Genomic DNA, 18,027 nt, shown 5'->3' with positions numbered 1-18,027 from the left:
GAGACTTCCAAGGATAGGTCATAAGACTTGCAGCTTCCACTTAGGTCTTTCAAATGCTTACTCTGGGCGGAAGCCAGCTGCCATGTAAGAAGTTCAACTTCCCTGAGATCACCATGTTGGAGATGCCAAATGTAGGCACTCTGGTCGACAGTCTCAGCTGGAGCCACGCTTCCATTCATTCTTTCCCAGGCACTAGATGTGAGTGAAGCCATCTTGGAACTTCAAAACAAACCCAACTACCAGCTGAGTATACAAAATGACCCCACCAACGTCACAAAAGCAGGTGAATCATACGGCCAAGTCTGGCCCAAATATCTAACGTACGTAACTGTAAGATATAATAAAAAAGTCGTTTAAAGCCACTGAGTTTTGGGGTAGTTTGTTATACAGCAATGGATAAATAACCACAGCAGAAAATGATAGATGGCTCTGCCACGAAAAATCAAACCTGACATTCTGTCATCACATAACCTCAAAGTTCCCAGGCTCTAAAGAAGTCATTTCACATTTATAAGCAGATTTCACTTCCGTGTTGGGATCCAGATCAATAAACATGGATCTCTGACTCTGCCCTGTTACCGGCCCCTCGGAGTGCATCTCCTTTGTATTCATAAATGAGTCCATGCACACTGGCTGCTCAACTGACAGAATTCTTTATCCCCTGGGTCCACTGAAAGCTCCCACAGCTTCTGATCATAATTCACATTTTCTTTAACATCTTCACCTGGAGCCCAAAATCAGTTCATGTGACCAAATAAGTATTCGGACAACACCCAACTCTTCCTTCATCTGCTTGTCCACTCCTCCTGACCTCCTCTCTCAACTTCTTTGATCTTCCCCTTGCTCTCGTTGACTCTCCCCTGCAGCTCCATCTCCTTCCCAGACCTACTGCTTCTTTCTACTTCCTCCTTTCACCTCTGTATGAACTTGGGCAGTCACTTTACCTCTCTTCACATCTGTAAATTAAGGATGCAGTGAACATTAAAATTGTCATATAATTTCAATGTTAGCATATCACAGGATACAGAGTAAGTGCTCAAAATATGTTCACCTTCATTAAGATCATTACTATTATCCTTCAGCCTAAAGCAATAGTGGCCCTGGCAGTCAACTCATGCCAATAAACACCTGTCTGACTACCAACTACTACAACATGTCGTCACTCCTTCCCATAAAAATCTAAATTCCATTTGGGCTCATTCAGGACCACTTCAATCATAATGAAAACCTTCAAATCAAAGTAACTACACTTCCCAGAAAATCAGAGCTTGCCATGGTATGAATAAGTATAATGTCCAACCCCAGCATACAGAGAAACTATCTGGCAAACTGTCACGGAGGTCCTTCCAGAAACCCAAATTTGTGCAACCAAATTACTCTTTATAATTTCATGGTTTTGTTCAATATGATTACATTATTTCTGATGGACATATCAAAGTTATTTCAGATTGGGTTAATCTGATTAGCAGAATATTAAAACTTGTTATTTTAGTCCAAGTAGTGTAACACTGAACTACATTTTCTTATCAACCAAGAAAAATAACAATTTGCAATTTTGTCTTCCTAGAAGACATTCTTGTTCAGAAATTTCAAAACATTTTAATATTGCATGAATTTCATTTTTATATTGCAAAGAAGTTAATAATAACTATTAGAATTTCCTCTTCTGGGGCTCTTTTTCCCCCAGTATATGATAGATATTGAATAAGGTATGTACTTACTTATAAGCGATATCTTTCCAATCTTTAAAACTAAATATAGAGCTGCCCGCTAGACATCTCCATTTAGATGTTCCATCACAATAACAACAACAACAATGATAATAATGGCTAACACTTACCATAGCACTTACTCTGTACCCAGCAGTATTTGAAGTACCTAATTTCATTTTCTCAATCTTACAATCATGACAAGCCTATGAATAGGGATTATTATTCCCATTTTATGGAGGAAACTGAAGTATGAAAAATGTAAATAAGCTGCTCAGGATCACACAGCTACTGAGTGTCAAGAGCCTGGATTCAAACCCAAGAAGATTGGCTCCAGAGTCTGGCTTTTAACCACTGACTACACACCATTTCCATTCTGCCTCTCATGGACACCTGAAACTCTCGTGATTAAAACAGAACTTATCGTTTTTAACCAAAACCCAGTACTAAACTCCTGTGTTTATTAATGCCAAAAATATCACATGATCTCTCACCTATTTGCTCAGGCAAACATGGAGCTCTGAATCTAAGTAACCCCTCTCACTCATCCAAACAAATCGTGACAGTTCTTTCTCCCAAATACATCATTCTTCAAATTGATTTCTCTTTCCTATTCCAGTCCAAGTGCTGCTTGTCTCTCCCTCTCTCTCTCTCTCTCTCTCTCTGTCCTGGACCAGATCACTGCATTAGCCTCTTAACTAGTCTCTGCCTCCAATCCTGGCTCATACAATTCATTCTCCGTTCGGCAGTCAAAGTGAGTTTTCCAAAATGCTAAAGTAATTATGTCACCTTCTAACTTAACTTCAACAGTTTCCTGCTATCCTTAGCAAAGTGTCCAAATTCCTCAACATGGCTTATAGGGTGCTTAGGGTTTAGCCTGTGCTATTTCCCAGCCTCACCATCAACCGTGCATGAGTGATGCTCCAGTCACACTCAGCCTTCTTCAATTCTTCAAACACAGTATGTTTTCTTTGCCGCGGGGTCTTCACACACATTATTTTCACTGTGCATACACACTGTAGAACACACCACACTTCTTCACCTGGCAAATTCTTACTTATCCCTCGAGTTCCAGTTTATGGAAGCCTGCCCTGATCTGCCCCAGGCATGTGTGCATATAGCCCCTAAATTTCCCTTACAAAAGCATTAATCAAGTTCTATCATAATAGTTTTTTTTTAAACTCTCTGCATCCACCTCTAAACTGTAAACTTCATAAGTCCAAATCTATTTTATTTATAGACGCTCAACAAATGTTTGTGAATTTAATGAATAAATATAAGACACAAACGGCTAAAGAAAAGTGATACAGAGATACTATATACAAGAAACTACATATTCTTAAATTGTCTATTTTCTACCAAAAAGTAGATTTGCATGGCTACTCTGTGTGAACTACTCTATAATAAGCAATTATAAAGATGAAAAAGGAATGGTAAGTGAGTGGCCATGAGCAAACTACAATGGAGAAAGAACAAATGAAGGTATAGATTAAACATCACTCTTGGAGGTGATAAATATGTGCTTATTTAAAATCATGGTCACTGAGATATACACAAGTATTGATAAGATTACTGAAACAATAACTAAGGTTGAAGAGAATTCTGTTGATCTAGTCTTGAGGAGAAAGTTGATTGAAGATTTTGGAAAATTAGCGTTTACAGCGTTTCCTTTACAAACTCTGCAGCCCCCTAAATTTATGAGGAGTGAAATTAAGACTGGAGGTCCGGTGTAAACTGGATCAAGATTCCTTAGCCAGAGGAGGAGAATAGGAACTTATAACTAAAAGGGAGGACAGGAACACAATCATTCTGATCAAACACTTTGCACCACAATCATTTTTAAGAATCAAAATTTTGTGGATTCAATAGTTTTGAACACCTATTATAATTTAGGTTCCAGGAATGTAACAGGGAAATATGTCCTTACTTTCTGTAGATCTGTGTAAGTACCAGAGACTCATGATTTCACCTCTAGGTTTCAGGTTGAAGAAAATAAGTGCTGAGATGACCTGAAATTATTTACAGTGGAATAACCTCAATGGATCAAAGAAAACCATCATTGATTAAAAGCAACCCCTTCATATGGACATTAGTACAAATATGGCAATCAAAGAACCATGTGTTTCATGTACTTCTGAAAATATGTTTGAAATCACCCTTCCAGAGAGATTAGCATGGCAAAACCCAATTAGGGTAAGCCAGGGACCATTCCCTGATGAATCAGTCTACAAAGTACCATGTGTTTACATTTATAAGTCCCTGGGGCCCCAAAGAGCCACAGATTTCAACAGAGTCAGACCCTAGAGTGAGTGAATTACTTCTGAAGAAAACAGAACTTCACACAGTACACCAAGGCAGGTAATGATAGATTTAGCACAAGGTAACCTTTTGCTCTGGAGGCCCCCCAACATTGGGAAAGTCAATTCAGTGTTGCTTTATCTTATTCTGATATAATAAATAAAGTATGAACCTAATTTACTTCAAATGCTTGTGCCTCATGGTTTTAAAACAATCTTTAAAAATTCCTATTCACTCACGTCTTAACTGCAACAATACCATTTTCCCCCTGCAGCTCCCTATATATTTTAATTATGAAGGGGAAGGAAAGCCTATAAAACCTGGCAAATAATATGAAATTATGTCCTTAGTTTAATTAGAAAACATTCTTTAAAAAGGATCCATATGTAACTCCTCTTGAATGGAGAGATTCAAATAAATATTAGTCTAATTAAATTATTCCATATAAATTTCATTTGCAGCATTCTATGTGGAATTTTGTAAAGAGTTATGGGAAACACTTAGCAGAATATTTCTGTTATGCTAATGACCTCAAAGCCATGCCATATTTCATCCTTCAGGACGTTGCATAGGCAGGTAGAAGAGAGACTATGAAGGAGATTACTGAATGCGCTTAAATTTCAGAAAGGAAAGTATAGTTATCTAGACACTGGATATTAGAGTGTATTTTTATTAATAAAATACGTACATTTTCAAGTTCTTTCTTTTTTAATAACATGTTTTGAGCTTTTGGATTCTTTCTCTTTTCTGCATGCTCACATCTCACCTGTCTTCATTGCAGCTGCCAACAGCACTAAGCTTTGTGTGGGAAATTATCACTTGGGAACACAGCAGTTTTGACTTTTTTGTGAGACTGCTTGTTTCTTCCTTTGATGAACAAAAGCACGTCTACGGAGTTTGTGTGTTTCTTCTAGGAAACACCTTAAAGAAATAATTAGCTAGGCTGGTAGTTTCAGGAGAGAGAAAGTGAACCTTTACCGCTACCAGAAAAGCCTATTTTTTTGTTTTGGTCAATAATCAATAGTTTTCTTTGTGAACACAAGTCCTTTATAAAATGAAAGTTGTAAAGACCTTTAAAAATGATCTTAAAGCAACAAGGATCACTCACAAATGGTGCTAATTTTGACTTGCTGAGGGTTTTTTTTGTTTTGTTTTTTATTCATTACTGCATTGATCTCAACAGCTGTAGGTACTTAAACTCTCTTTCTGGACCCCTTGCACCCTAGGCTGTGCACAAGAGAAGAAGTAGGGACAATTATTACCAATTTTTCAGAGCCCAGGGAGCTGCTTAGGAGGAGGATGGACGTTCTTCTTCCTGCCACATTCCCGTCACACTCACCAATTGCAACAGCGTCTCATAAAATAGCACAGTAATATTCATTAGGAAAAATAGAATTTTTATACACAAGAACAAAGGAAAAAGAAGTGGTAAGAGAAAGACAGGAAAGAAGGAAATTTAAGCTAGTCTTTTTCAAGCTAAGGGTGTCTCCAGTGGTATATAATGAAAGGTCTTTGTGGATTTCATTGGGTGTATGTGAGCATTTATGGCACCTGTGCCTGCAAGGGAGCCGCACCAGCATCCAAATGGTAATACTGGTGTGTAATTACAGAGCACTTAACTGCATTCAGCCTTGGCTTGTTTCTCTGATAATTTCCACTTTCCCTGTTCAAGAAGCTGTGGACACTAGAAGCTGAGGTTCAAGTACCTGCAGCTGTTGAGATACATGAATGTAGTAGCTGTTTTTAAAAAAGTTTCCAGTAGGAATGCTGTTTAAGAGGAAAGTTTGACAAAAGTACAGTTAAAATACTCTACTTACCTTTCCAAAGCCGTAAAATCCTACATCTCTAATTGGATCGTTCTTTAGTCCTCTTTCTTCTTCATTTCACAAGCTGGCTGCGCTCCTTTACACCCCACTCAGTAGACCTGGTCCTCCTTGCCCACTGTTGAATTCTCAGCATGGAAAATGCTCCTTTGATTTTTATTCAGCTCTACAGACAGACATAGCCCGTATGTTGTCTGCACTGGTGATATATAACAGATTCAGAGGTTTTAAAATGTGTTAACCTGTTTGTATAAAAGAGTACAAAGCCTTGTCAAATGTGAACACAAATCTGCTTTCATTTTCTTGCATTTCCCTCCTCCAACCAAACTACTGAATGCGTTATTTATTTGTGTTTAGTTCTTCTTAAAGTTTGGAACATTAGGAAACCCAAAGGTAACAAAACCAAAAATTAATATAATTTCATTTTCAGCACCTTGGAGAGAGTGTGTATCATCTTCCGTTTCCCCAAAACCCTTTATTTCAGGAACAAAAATATAGGGATTATTTAGAAACAGTACTGCTTGATTAATTATTACTACTCTTCTCATTTTATTGTATTTTACAAATAGCTTCTTCAAATTAATATAAAAATTGAGAGCCTTTATAAAATTTCCACGACACAAAGCTTAACTATTACTTTGACCTTTTGGTACTTTCAGCAAGCAATTCTTTTGTTTCTAATTATGAGTTACTTTTCTAAATTTGTCACTAACTGCTTACTTTTGGTCAAAGTGTAATTTTTCTCTTCCTCTGAGTGTGTATATACATATGTGTATTTAGATAGATAGATACATGATAGATACATGATAGATAGATGATTGATAGAGGATAGATAGAGAAAGCAATACTAAGTCAAATGGGGTAAAATATTACCAATAGGTAAATCTGGGTAAAGGATGTACTATTTTTATTTTTGCAAATTTTTAAGTGCAAAATTCTTTCCAAATAAAAAGTTTTAAAATTTCTATGTGGTTTAAACACGCATAACTAAGAATTCATTCTCAACCTCTCCCCATAGCTCTTTCTCTCCACACATGCCTTGAGCTCCAGGTATACCAGGCTGCTTGTAATTTCCTCAAATGAGTGTGCTTATCCTCTAGTCTACCTGGAGAACTACAACACACTGTACAAGACAACACCTGAGACCATCTCCCCAGAAAAGCCTTTTCCTGATCTCTGCAAGCATTTTCTTCACTGTGAGAAGTGATTTTTTTTTTAACATGTCTGTCTTCATTAAAATACAAGATATAAAAAAATGAAACTGCATTTTGTGTGACCCTGGGCATGTTAATTAACTTCTGGTCTTCAGTTTATTTATAATATGGAGATGACAGCACCTACTCATAGGGATATTTTGAGGATTAAATGGGTTAACTCATGTAAAGGACTTAGAACTACCTGAGGAATAGCAGATACTCCATAATGTTAGTTACTTATTATGGTTGTGCTGGTGGTGTGATGGTGCAAAGTAATACAGCAACAGAAAAGTACTAGAATAATAGGTGTAGGAGGGATCATAGTATATTCTACACTAAAACTTGAAGAAACTCATTAAGTATTTTTAGGTGAATGAATCAATGATCAGGGAGTATATTAATATAATATTACGGGGAAGAAGTAAGGAAGGTCTTGGGCTTCCCTGGTGGCGCAGTGGTTGAGAGTTCGCCTGCCGATGCAGGGGACACGGGTTCGTGCCCCAGTCCGGGAAGATCCCACATGCCGCGGAGCGGCTGGGCCCGTGAGGCATGGCCGCTGAGCCTGCGCGTCCGGAGCCTGTGCTCCGCAACGGGAGAGGCCACAAGAGTGAGAGGCCCGCATACCACCAAAAAAAAAAAAAAAAAAAAAAAAGTAAGGAAGGTCTCAACCACAATGATAACAAGAGGGAAAGAAGGGGAAAATAAATTTTAAAAGCCTTCATGTAGATCTATATCAAGGGAAAGGATAAAAGCTATTATGTCCTCATTATCTTAGAAATTTCACAAAGCCACGTTTTAGGTGGTATTTCTGGGATATGGTATCACCACGGCCATTGGCCCTATGTTTCAGACGATATGGATCAGCCTCTGACTGGGTTCAAGTGCTGTTCTCTGTGTTATGCAAGACGTTTTTTAAAAGTTTAGTTTATTATGTATGTGTGGCAATCATTAGTCAGTGTGTGATTACAGCTGTATGTTTGAAAGGGTCCAGATCAAGGGTAGTATATAACTACATAAAAAGATAATAAATTTTTAATGAGATAAGCAAGCTATGGGAGGAGAAAAAAAAAGAGAAATGTAACAGTTTAAGCTTCATTAATTTTAATATTAATTTGTTCATATCCTATAGGGCTTTGAATAGAAAAAGAAAAAAAAGATATAATCTTGGCCCAAAACCCTGTTTCATCAGAGAAATGAACAGATTTTGTGTATCAATGTAAAAATAAATGAACACATAATAGCAAGAATACAACTGTCTTGTCTGTTGATAGTATTTTATTTAAAAGTTCACAATTAGAGCGCTTGTAATAACACAAAAAGTTTAAAAGTGACAAAGGCTGCCTGTAGGAAGGACTTTTCTTATATGTAGAAGGAACAAGGATCTTGTGCTTAAAATGTGTAAAACGCTCATCGCAGAGTGGGACTCAGCAGATCAACAGAATCTATAATCTGAAGGGAATGAACATAACTTCCAAGTTATTCCAAAGTTGGCAGGAAGGAGGGGGGGTTGCAGAGATGGCATAAATCTGAGGATTTCACTTGGCTCAGGTTACAAATCCAAAGGAAAACAAGAAGAAACCACCTCAGCGGTATCCACCATCTGCTGACATACTACAAAACACAAAACTGCAAACCAGTGTCCTTTAAAGAAATCCATACTTTAAAGACCTCTGTCACACGTCTCAAATTCAGCACTGTGGGAGGGGATAAGGATATTCCTGGTTAAGCCAGAGAGAATGATGATTAAAAAGAAGCAATACACAAACATCATGATGGAGGAGTTCATAAATTAAATCCACATTTCATTTTAACCATTTTTATAGTATTCTGCCTTTGTGGAAGTGTCCTGAGTATGGCAGATGGTATTTAAAAACAATGACAATAGTGTCCGTAAAGTATATATAGAAAGAGTTCAGAAGATAGAGCAGCAACTTTTTCGACCTTGATCATCGTTAATCAGCACCATACAATGTTAGCTGCAAAGAAGCATGTAGGTAAGCTTAGCACACCAAAAATAAGGCATTTAGCAAATGAAGGAATTCTTGTGAAGGACTCTCTAAGGTTTTTAAAAAGTGACTGACAACAATTTAATTGTGAAAGAAGAGAATATTAAGGCATAACTAAGTAAACTGAGATAAACCTTGACATCAATATTCATCTCTGGGAAAGAAAGTTGTGAATCAGCTTCTTTAGATAAAAAACTGGCTTAGGTTGATTTAAGAATGGAGATGGGGCATCCACTTCTCTATGCCGCTTTCCCAGCACGGTACTGTCTGTAGTGGAAGAGACTCTTGGCGTCCACATTGCGAGATTTCTTCACAGCTTCCGCAAAAAGTTTGGTCACCTGAAAATATAAGAGTAGGAATCTTAGCAACGCATATGAAATGAAAGCGAATGTTTAATGCAGCAGGAGTGAAAAGTCACAGTTTCTGTTCCCAATTTTCAAAGGGGCAGCAGATGGAAGACACAAACATTTTTAACGGGGACTTTCTCCTGTATCTCAGACCTCAACATGAATAAGCTTATTTCCCCCCACCCCCCATGGGGATTAAAACTGACTGAGGGGGAAAAAATACAATGGGCAGAAAGTTAACGAGTCTTGACAAACATTTCTTCTCCCTGTGATAAATTTGGTGGGTCATGTCCAAGTAGAAGGGAACATACCTCCTGCGATCATTTCCTGTGAATTGGACAAGTGCTTGCACTGTATCTGGATCTTCAATGATCATTAACCTCTTGCTTTTATGCGGTGGCTTTCATTTAGACACGATGGAATAAAATTGTGTATCTTTATTCCATGCCACACCACACATGTTATTTAAAGGATAATTGTATGGGTAATGAGAGAACCATGGCTATCCATGATTATCTGGATAATCTGATTATCTCAACTCCTTGATCACCAACTGTCTCAGATAGGCCATGACCTACCAAAATAGACCATTATTTTAGACTCTATTTAGAAATTCTTCTCCATTCTGAAAGTTACAAGAAAGGGAGAAGAGAGATGTGCACTCTTAAGGGAGGTGCAGAAATAAAAACCCTCAGGCAGGCTATCTGTGAGAAAAAGAACATACCTGGAAATTAGTGAGGAGAGCAATTCCACTGTCAACAGCTGTCCTCCGAATCACATAATTATCATGGACAAATTTAGTGTTGTTATTGGGGAGGTTAATCACCAAGTCAATGCTGCCGTCTCTAATCAACCTGGAGGAATAAACAAAATAAACACAAGTTTGCAGGAGACTATGTATATTTTATAATTAGTTTTTTTAAATACTAATGTAAATTACTTCTCTTAACCATTCAAGTCCATTCCATACTGAGTTGATTGACACCTGCCCTCCTTTATTCCTAAGCAGATGTACAAATTACACACATTTGGGGGTTATAAATTTTTGTTGTGTTCTTGAAAGAATTCTGGTGAATGCCTAACTAATCGAATGGAAGTATTTGTTTCTCTTTAAAATGCTATCTATCCATAGCAAGAACTAGTAATTTGATAGACAATTATTTATTTTACAGGAGGTGGTTCCTCCAGCACTGAAGGCCATTTGGCCCCCATACTCCCCCCTCAGATCAACTTTACTTCATTGCCTGTTTCCCAGTGCCTTAGCTGATGGTGTGGAAATACAGGTCGCCTGATTTTAAATTAAAACATTTCACATTCTGTTGCTGGGCTACTACGCACACTAGGAGACATTTAATCAAAATGTCAAAAGCGTGAAGTATTGTTTTACAAAGCCCTAAGGAGGGCATATAGCATCATTAGAAGTCTACTAAAGTCAGAACAATGTGCCCTTCTTTTATTAATATGATAATAATTTAGGTTACTTTCTTAAGAGCCCTATCAAATAGTATATCACATAGAATTTGGTATGACTTAGCCATTCAGTAGGCTGTAACATCCTGTAGCACCTGAGAATTATCTCCCGTGTACCCGTGCCACATAGCTCCATAAGTGTTGATGTAATGGTGTTCCTGAAGGCTCACGTAGTGTGCTGAAATAAATGTCTTACAAAACCTAGTGATGTACAGAATCCTAAAGATGCTACCAGAAAACTACTAGAGCTAATCAATGAATTTGGTAAAGTAGCAGGATACAAAACTAATGCACAGAAATCTCTTGCATTCCTATACACTAATGGTGAAAAATCTGAAAGAGAAATCAAGGAAACACTCCCATTTACCATTGCAACAAAAAGAATAGAATACCTAGGAATAAACCTACCTAAGGAGACAAAAGACCTGTATGCAGAAAACCATGACACTGATGAAAGAAATTAAAGATGATATAAACAGATGGAGAGATATACCATGTTCTTGGATTAGAAGAATCAATATTGTGAAAATGACTATACTATTGAAAGCATTCTACAGATTCGATGCAATTCCTATCAAACTACCACATTTTTCACAGAACTAGAACAAAAAATTTCACAATTTGTACAGAAAAACAAAAGACCCCAAATAGCCAAAGCAATCTTGAGAAAGAAACACGGTGCTGGAGGAATCAGGCTCCCTGGCTTCAGACTATACTACAAAGCTACAGTAATCAAGATAGTATGGTACTGGCACAAAAACAGAAATATAGATCACTGGGACAGGATAGAAAGCCCAGATATAAACCCACACACCTATGGTCAGCATATCTTTGATAAAGGAGCAAAGAATATACAACGGAGAAAAGACAGCCTCTTCAATAAATGGTGCTGGGAAAACTGGACAGCTACATGTAAAATAATGAAATTAGAACACTCCCTAACACCATACACAAAAATAAACTCAAAATGGATTAAAGACCTAAATGTAAGGCCAGACACTATAAACTCTTAGAGGAAAACATAGGCCGAACACTCTATGACATAAATCACAGCAAGATCCTTTTTGACCCACCTCCTAGAGTAATGGAAATAAAAACAAAAATAAACAAATGGGACCTAATGAAACTTAAAAGCTGTTGCACAGCAAAGGAAACCATAAACAAGATGAAAAGACAACCCTCAGAATTGGAGAAAATATTTGCAAATGAAACAACTGACAAAGGATTAATCTCCAAAATTTACAAGCAGCTCATGTAGCTCAATATCAAAAACAAACAACCCAATCCAAACATGGGCAGAAGACCTAAATAGACATTTCTCCAAAGAAGATATACAGATTGCCAACAAGCACATGAAAGAATGCTCAACATCACTAATCATTAGAGAAATGCAAATCAAAACTACAATGAGGTATCACCTCACACTGGTCAGAATGGCCATCAACAAAAAATCTACAAACAATAAATGCTGGACAAGGTGTGGAGAAAAGGGAACCCTCTTGCACTATTGGTGGGAATGTAAATTGATACAGCCACTATGGAGAACAGTATGGAGGTTCCTTAAAAGACTAAAAATATGACTACCATATGACCCAGCAATCTCACTACTGGGCATATACCTGAGAAAACCATAATTCAAAAAGAGTCATGCACCACAATGTCCATTGCAGCTCTATTTACAATAGCCAGGATATGGAAGCAACCTAAGTGTCCATCGACAGATGAATGGATAAAGAAGATGTGGTGTGTATATATATATATATATATATATATATATATATATGTACAATGGAATATATATTATGAGCCACGAAAAGAAAAGAAATTGAGTTATCTGTAGTGAGGTGGATAGACCTAGAGTCTGTCATACAGAGTGAAGTAAGTCAGAAAGAGGAAAATAAATACCGTATGCTAACACATATATATGGAATCTAAAAAAAAAAAAAAAAAGGTTCTAATGAACCTAGGGGCAGGACAGGAATAAAGACGCAGATATAGAGAATGGACTTGAGGACACGGGGAGGGGGAAGGCTACGCTGGGATGAAGTGAGAGAGTGGCATGGACTTATATATACAACCAAATGTAAAATAGATATCTAGTGGGAAGCAGCCATATAGCACAGGGAGATCAGCTGGGTGTTTTGTGACCACCTAGAGGGGTGGGATAGGGAGGGTGGGAGGGAGACGTAAGAGGGAGGAGATATGGGGATATATGTATATGTATAGCTGATTCACTTTGTTATAAAGCAGAAACTAACACACCACTGTAAAGCAATTATACGCCAATAAAGATGTTAAAAAAAAAAACCAAAAAACCTAATGATGACAAAGCCTAAGGCATAACAACCAACCTGATCAAAGAATGGCAAATTAGGTAATACAATAGATGACATTACCATAGCACGCCCCCTAGTGTCCTGCATGCTGCAAGTCCTCAGTAAACTGACTGATTCATTGATGTACAACCTCAGTGAAATGCAGCTGAGCATTCTTGATATACACAATATAAGTTTGCCATAAAATACAGAGTGCTGCATTACATTCTTCATGTCCATGATTCTCACCACTGAGATCTTGGTGTCAGTCAAGGAATGGATACTTACTAGGAGACATTTTGAGAGATGCTACATATCACCATGTACATATATGGAATTATGTGTTTTGTAGTAATAGCAAAGTTCATGAGAAGGAAGCTTTACTATCGTTCACCAATTTCGTCATTTTGAATTGGATGACTAAGAAGACTTTTAGAAGACTTGCTATAGGGTAAGGTGATATATTTACATCACAATTGTTCCCAAAGTTAATCCTTCATCTGTTTTGCTATCTCAGAATATTCTGCCCAGTTCTTACTTTCTGATGGAAGAGAGGCTGGGATTCTGTCCTTCTTGAGACGGCCACGCCACCGGGGTGGCAGGGACATTGTTGGCATTGAGCCAGTCTGATGTGGCTTCCGTAGCAAAGAGCTGCATTTAAGATGGAAAAGTCGGTTACTGTATCACAGGGAAAGTTTTCACAGAACAAAGACACCCACTGGGACACACGTGTCATTTAAAGCATAGAGCAGAAAAAACCGGTGAATATGAGATGCAAAATGATGTCAGAAATAGAGATTTAGACTCAGCATCTAGAGTCACGGGCACTTTAAATATTTTTAAAATATTTGCAGTAAGAAAAAATTTAATAACCTCAATTGTAACTGCTTTTGTAGAGGAGAAAAATAAAGAGTTGTTGATGGCTGAAAATTCATTGTTATTAGGCCAACAAACCCTCATGACCACAGGTCCAATGAGCCTTGGGACTCATTCTGTTTTACAGAACCAGGCTTTGTGTGGAGATATTCATGGCAAAGAATTTTTGCCTGTAACTGTTAACACCTGGAAACTATGACTTCGTACGGAAACGGAAAAAGGAAAAATGGAAAATATATGGAAATACGTTGAAACTTTATCCCAATTCTGTGTATGCAAAACTCTCTAAGTTTTTAGCCAGCAAATTTTATTGAGTTTGTGGTAATTGTGTTAAAACTTAAAGCTAGTCTTTCTAATTAGTTTATTCCATTGAAGTTTTGAAACTGTCAAGTTAGACATCTTTCAAGTGGAGAGGTTATATTTTGCGCTATTTTATTCGCTAATATTCTTCAGTATGCTTTTTTGCAGATAGAATGCTGACAGAAAACAACTTAAAAAAATAATATCACATACCTTGAAGCCTTCATTGTGTAATTGTTCAGCCACACCAAGGAATTGTGGACGGAATGATTGCTGAAATTAAAGGAATTTAACTGAATTCACTTTCCAGATATACATGTTATTCATTTAGTCATGCAATATGGCATTCTCTCATGTCATAAAAGGCAATGCCATGTGTTGCCAGGTGCTTTCTATTCAAAGATGACAAGTTTTATCCTTTTATTCTCCTTTAATGAGTATAACCTCTTACTTATTTTCCGATATAGATGAAATTCCATCCACATTGTCTTGCTTTCTACTGTCTTACTTCTTACCCCTCAAATTCCTTCACCCCCTATTTAATCCACTTAGTCTCTGCCTGTAGAATCAGATTCACCCCAGTTCTGGATGAACCCTTCTCCTGGATTTAAAGTCACCTGGATTAGGCGCTCAGCACCAAATCAGCCTTGTTGGATGTTTTGCTGTTCAACCCGTTCTAATTGCTGAATTCTAACTTTGGACTGCACTTCAGTAACTAGGTCCTGTCCTAGTAGTTCATGCACCGTTCCCTGCAATAAGTCAATCATTTGGAACTCAGTTTGGCAAAGGGTAAAAGAATGGGCTCTGGAGTCACTAAGCTGCATTTCAAATACTGTCTGACCTGCAGATACCAGTCAGAACCTCATTATGGATCTGTTTCAGTGTCGTCCCCCAGGTGGAAAAGATAAATATCCGATATGACAGTATTGGCAGTTTCCAGCCAGGGAACTACTCTGCCTTCTGGTCTGGGGTGTTGGCTTTCATAGTCACATTATAAACTTCTATCAAACATGTATTGAACACTTGTGACACATAAAATAGGCTCTCTACAAAAAGAAATTACAGCTGTCAGCTTGCATCTGAGTAGCCCCAGATTTAACAGCTGATTGAAAATACCTGGGTAAGAAATCATTTGTTACTAAAGGTGAAAAGTACAAGCTGATTTATTTCCTGGAAAACATTTATAAGGAAGAAAATCTTTTAAAAATGATAAAAATAAATATTTCCTCTAATTATCATTTTCACATTAATCCAACTTCTGGCTACAGAACCAAAAGCCAAGTTAAGGCTGTGTCATGCCTGTGGACTCTACTGGGACGTCTGGATTGACAATGCTATGGTTGTTCCTAATGATTCTGTATTGAAGATAAAAGGTTATTCATGTCACTTGGAGTTGTCTTTTTCAAATAAAATGCTTGCTTTGTGTTCCTGGGCAATGCTGAAGCGCAGATGTCAGGATGGTACTCTTCACAAGCATCACTGAATAGCCCAATCAGAGGGGAAAAAACAGTGAGGGCTCTTGATCTACTCTAGAGTAAATCATTTATTGTTAAAGGGTGTTCCAGAAAACTTCAAAACAAGGCGATTGCCTACTCATAGCAACTAAAAATAAACCCTGATGGAAATATTGCAGGAAAATCAAAGACGATTTTGTTGCCACATAAACCTACATTACGCCTTTCTTATATAAGGATCTATGCTTATGGAAAGGGTCTTGGTAGAGATACAGTACATATACTAGTTGACAAGGATCCTTTTTTTTTTTTTTTTTTTTTTTTATTGCAGTACGCGGGGCTCTCATCCCGTTGCGGAGCACAGGCTCCGGACGTGCAGGCTCAGCAGCCATGGCTCACGGGCCTAGCCGCTCCGCGGCATGTGGGATCTTCCCAGACCGGGGCACGAACCCGTGTCCCCTGCATCAGCAGGCGGACTCTCAACCACTGCACCACCAGGGATGCCTGACAAGGATCCTCTGACAAAATCTAAACCTTGATTTTTTTTTTTTTCCCTAAGTCCTAGTTACGCAAGATTGATGTCATGAATATTTCAAACTTCCCAAGTAATTTGACCATAGGATTAACTTTGAGAAGGCAGAAACAGAGGGTCTCTGTATGTGAAGGAGTAGGGTAGGAAAGAGAAAATAAAGAAAAATTAGGAACACTGAAATATAACCAATGAGCATGTACCCATGCACATGCACACACACACACACACACACAATCTATTTACTAAATGTTGAGTCGTGGTTGATACTTGCTAGTGATAAATTAAAATTTGAAATATGTGTTAAACTACCAACAATAAGAAAAAATGTTTCCCGGCTCAGCGTCCCTTTTGCCTTTCCTCCATATTTCTCTTTTCCCCCAATTTTCTCTTGCAACCTGCTGTGAAAAGTTAGAGGTAAGGTTTCTTCCATTAAATCTTTCTACTCATAGCAGGTAGCTGGGTCAGGGTGGGGCAATGACGAGAAAAGAAGACCTTTACTTCAAATAAATGGTATAGATGTTGACCAATCTCCCCATATATACATGAAGGAATAATAAAGCAAATTAACTGCAACAGTGCTGGCTACCAGGGCTCTTCTGTGATTGAAGTCTACATAACATCGTGCTAAATGAATGTTTATCTCAGGAAATCAAAATGCAATGGTGGACTTTCTTTCTTAGTACATAACTCAGCGAAATGTATTCTCTTGTATTTACTGGCCTTAACCCCGTTTATATATTAGCAGTACTATTTTAGGTCCTTTTCAGTTCTGACTTTATGTATTTGGATGAATTTATATGAATTCTTCTGTCCAAGTGGAATCATGTTAAATAAAATGTGTTTTTTTAAGCATAATGTATCCTGAAATATGGAATTATAATTACTTTATCCACAGTTAATATGAAGCTTAGGTAGATTTGTTCCCATTCTGCCTAAGATGTCCAGTGAGTTTTAGCTATTAACTCTAGGGTTAGTATATTCTGTCATATTGTTCAGTTAAATTTGTGATTATCCTTTTTAAAGAAATCACTATAAATGAAATCCTCCATATAATAGTGAAGAGATTATACACTGACTGTTGGTGACGGCAGCTTTTCTTTGCCTCCCATATAAAGTAGGTTAGAAAATGATTTCTGCGTATCTCTAGAGGCTTAGAGTCTTAATGATCAATTTTACCACAGCTGCAAATATTTTATTAAATATAACTTTATTATGAAATATTTCTTTAAATATAATTTTTAAATTCTGTAATTAAAATACATATATATTTAAATTCCTTACATTATGCATGCATGCACAGGGAGAAAGTTCTTTGCAAAAATTCACGTAGCTGCTGGAACACTGATTTCTTTAAAAAAGAATACACCGAAAGGTAAAACTTAAATGGACAAAATCTCATTGCTTTAAGAAAACTTTTTGTTCCCTACAAACCCCCTTTTTTCCCTACAAAGCAAAAATTCTGTTCACTGATGCCAAAATCACACTAGTACTTCATGGGGATCAAATTATTTTTTGCTTTACATTTCCCTGCAGCACTGGAACCAAACAAGGCACTATTTTATACATCACTGCCTTCTTAAAGTGGTATTTTAAAATGTTAGCATTATTCTGATTAGTTGTGAGGACGGGGACTAAGGGCATGGTCTCCTCTGGATGCCCCCAGGTCTCACATTAAACTTTAAGCCATAACTAGAAGTTGGA

At 37.5% G+C, this 18,027-nt stretch overlaps 1 protein-coding gene across 1 annotated transcript in view; it reads right to left on the bottom strand.

Moving 5' to 3' along the window:
* Positions 1-8,283: 8,283 nt before the first annotated feature.
* The window catches only part of CPS1 (carbamoyl-phosphate synthase 1), a 142,669-nt gene continuing 132,925 nt past the window's right edge, over positions 8,284-18,027 (bottom strand). Inside the window, exons 35-38 of the mRNA XM_004262765.4 lie at positions 14,554-14,613; positions 13,703-13,815; positions 10,104-10,233; positions 8,284-9,370 (exon numbers count right to left, since the gene is read on the bottom strand). Of these exons, the coding sequence (XP_004262813.1) occupies positions 9,272-9,370; positions 10,104-10,233; positions 13,703-13,815; positions 14,554-14,613 (402 nt within the window). The 3' untranslated portion in view covers positions 8,284-9,271. The remainder of the gene's footprint in view (positions 9,371-10,103; positions 10,234-13,702; positions 13,816-14,553; positions 14,614-18,027) is intronic.

This window comes from Orcinus orca, chromosome 7 (assembly GCF_937001465.1).
Source record: "Orcinus orca chromosome 7, mOrcOrc1.1, whole genome shotgun sequence".
NCBI lineage: Eukaryota > Metazoa > Chordata > Mammalia > Artiodactyla > Delphinidae > Orcinus > Orcinus orca.
Note: the sequence above shows the minus strand (reverse complement) of the source record. Positions and strands in the feature narration are given on the sequence as shown.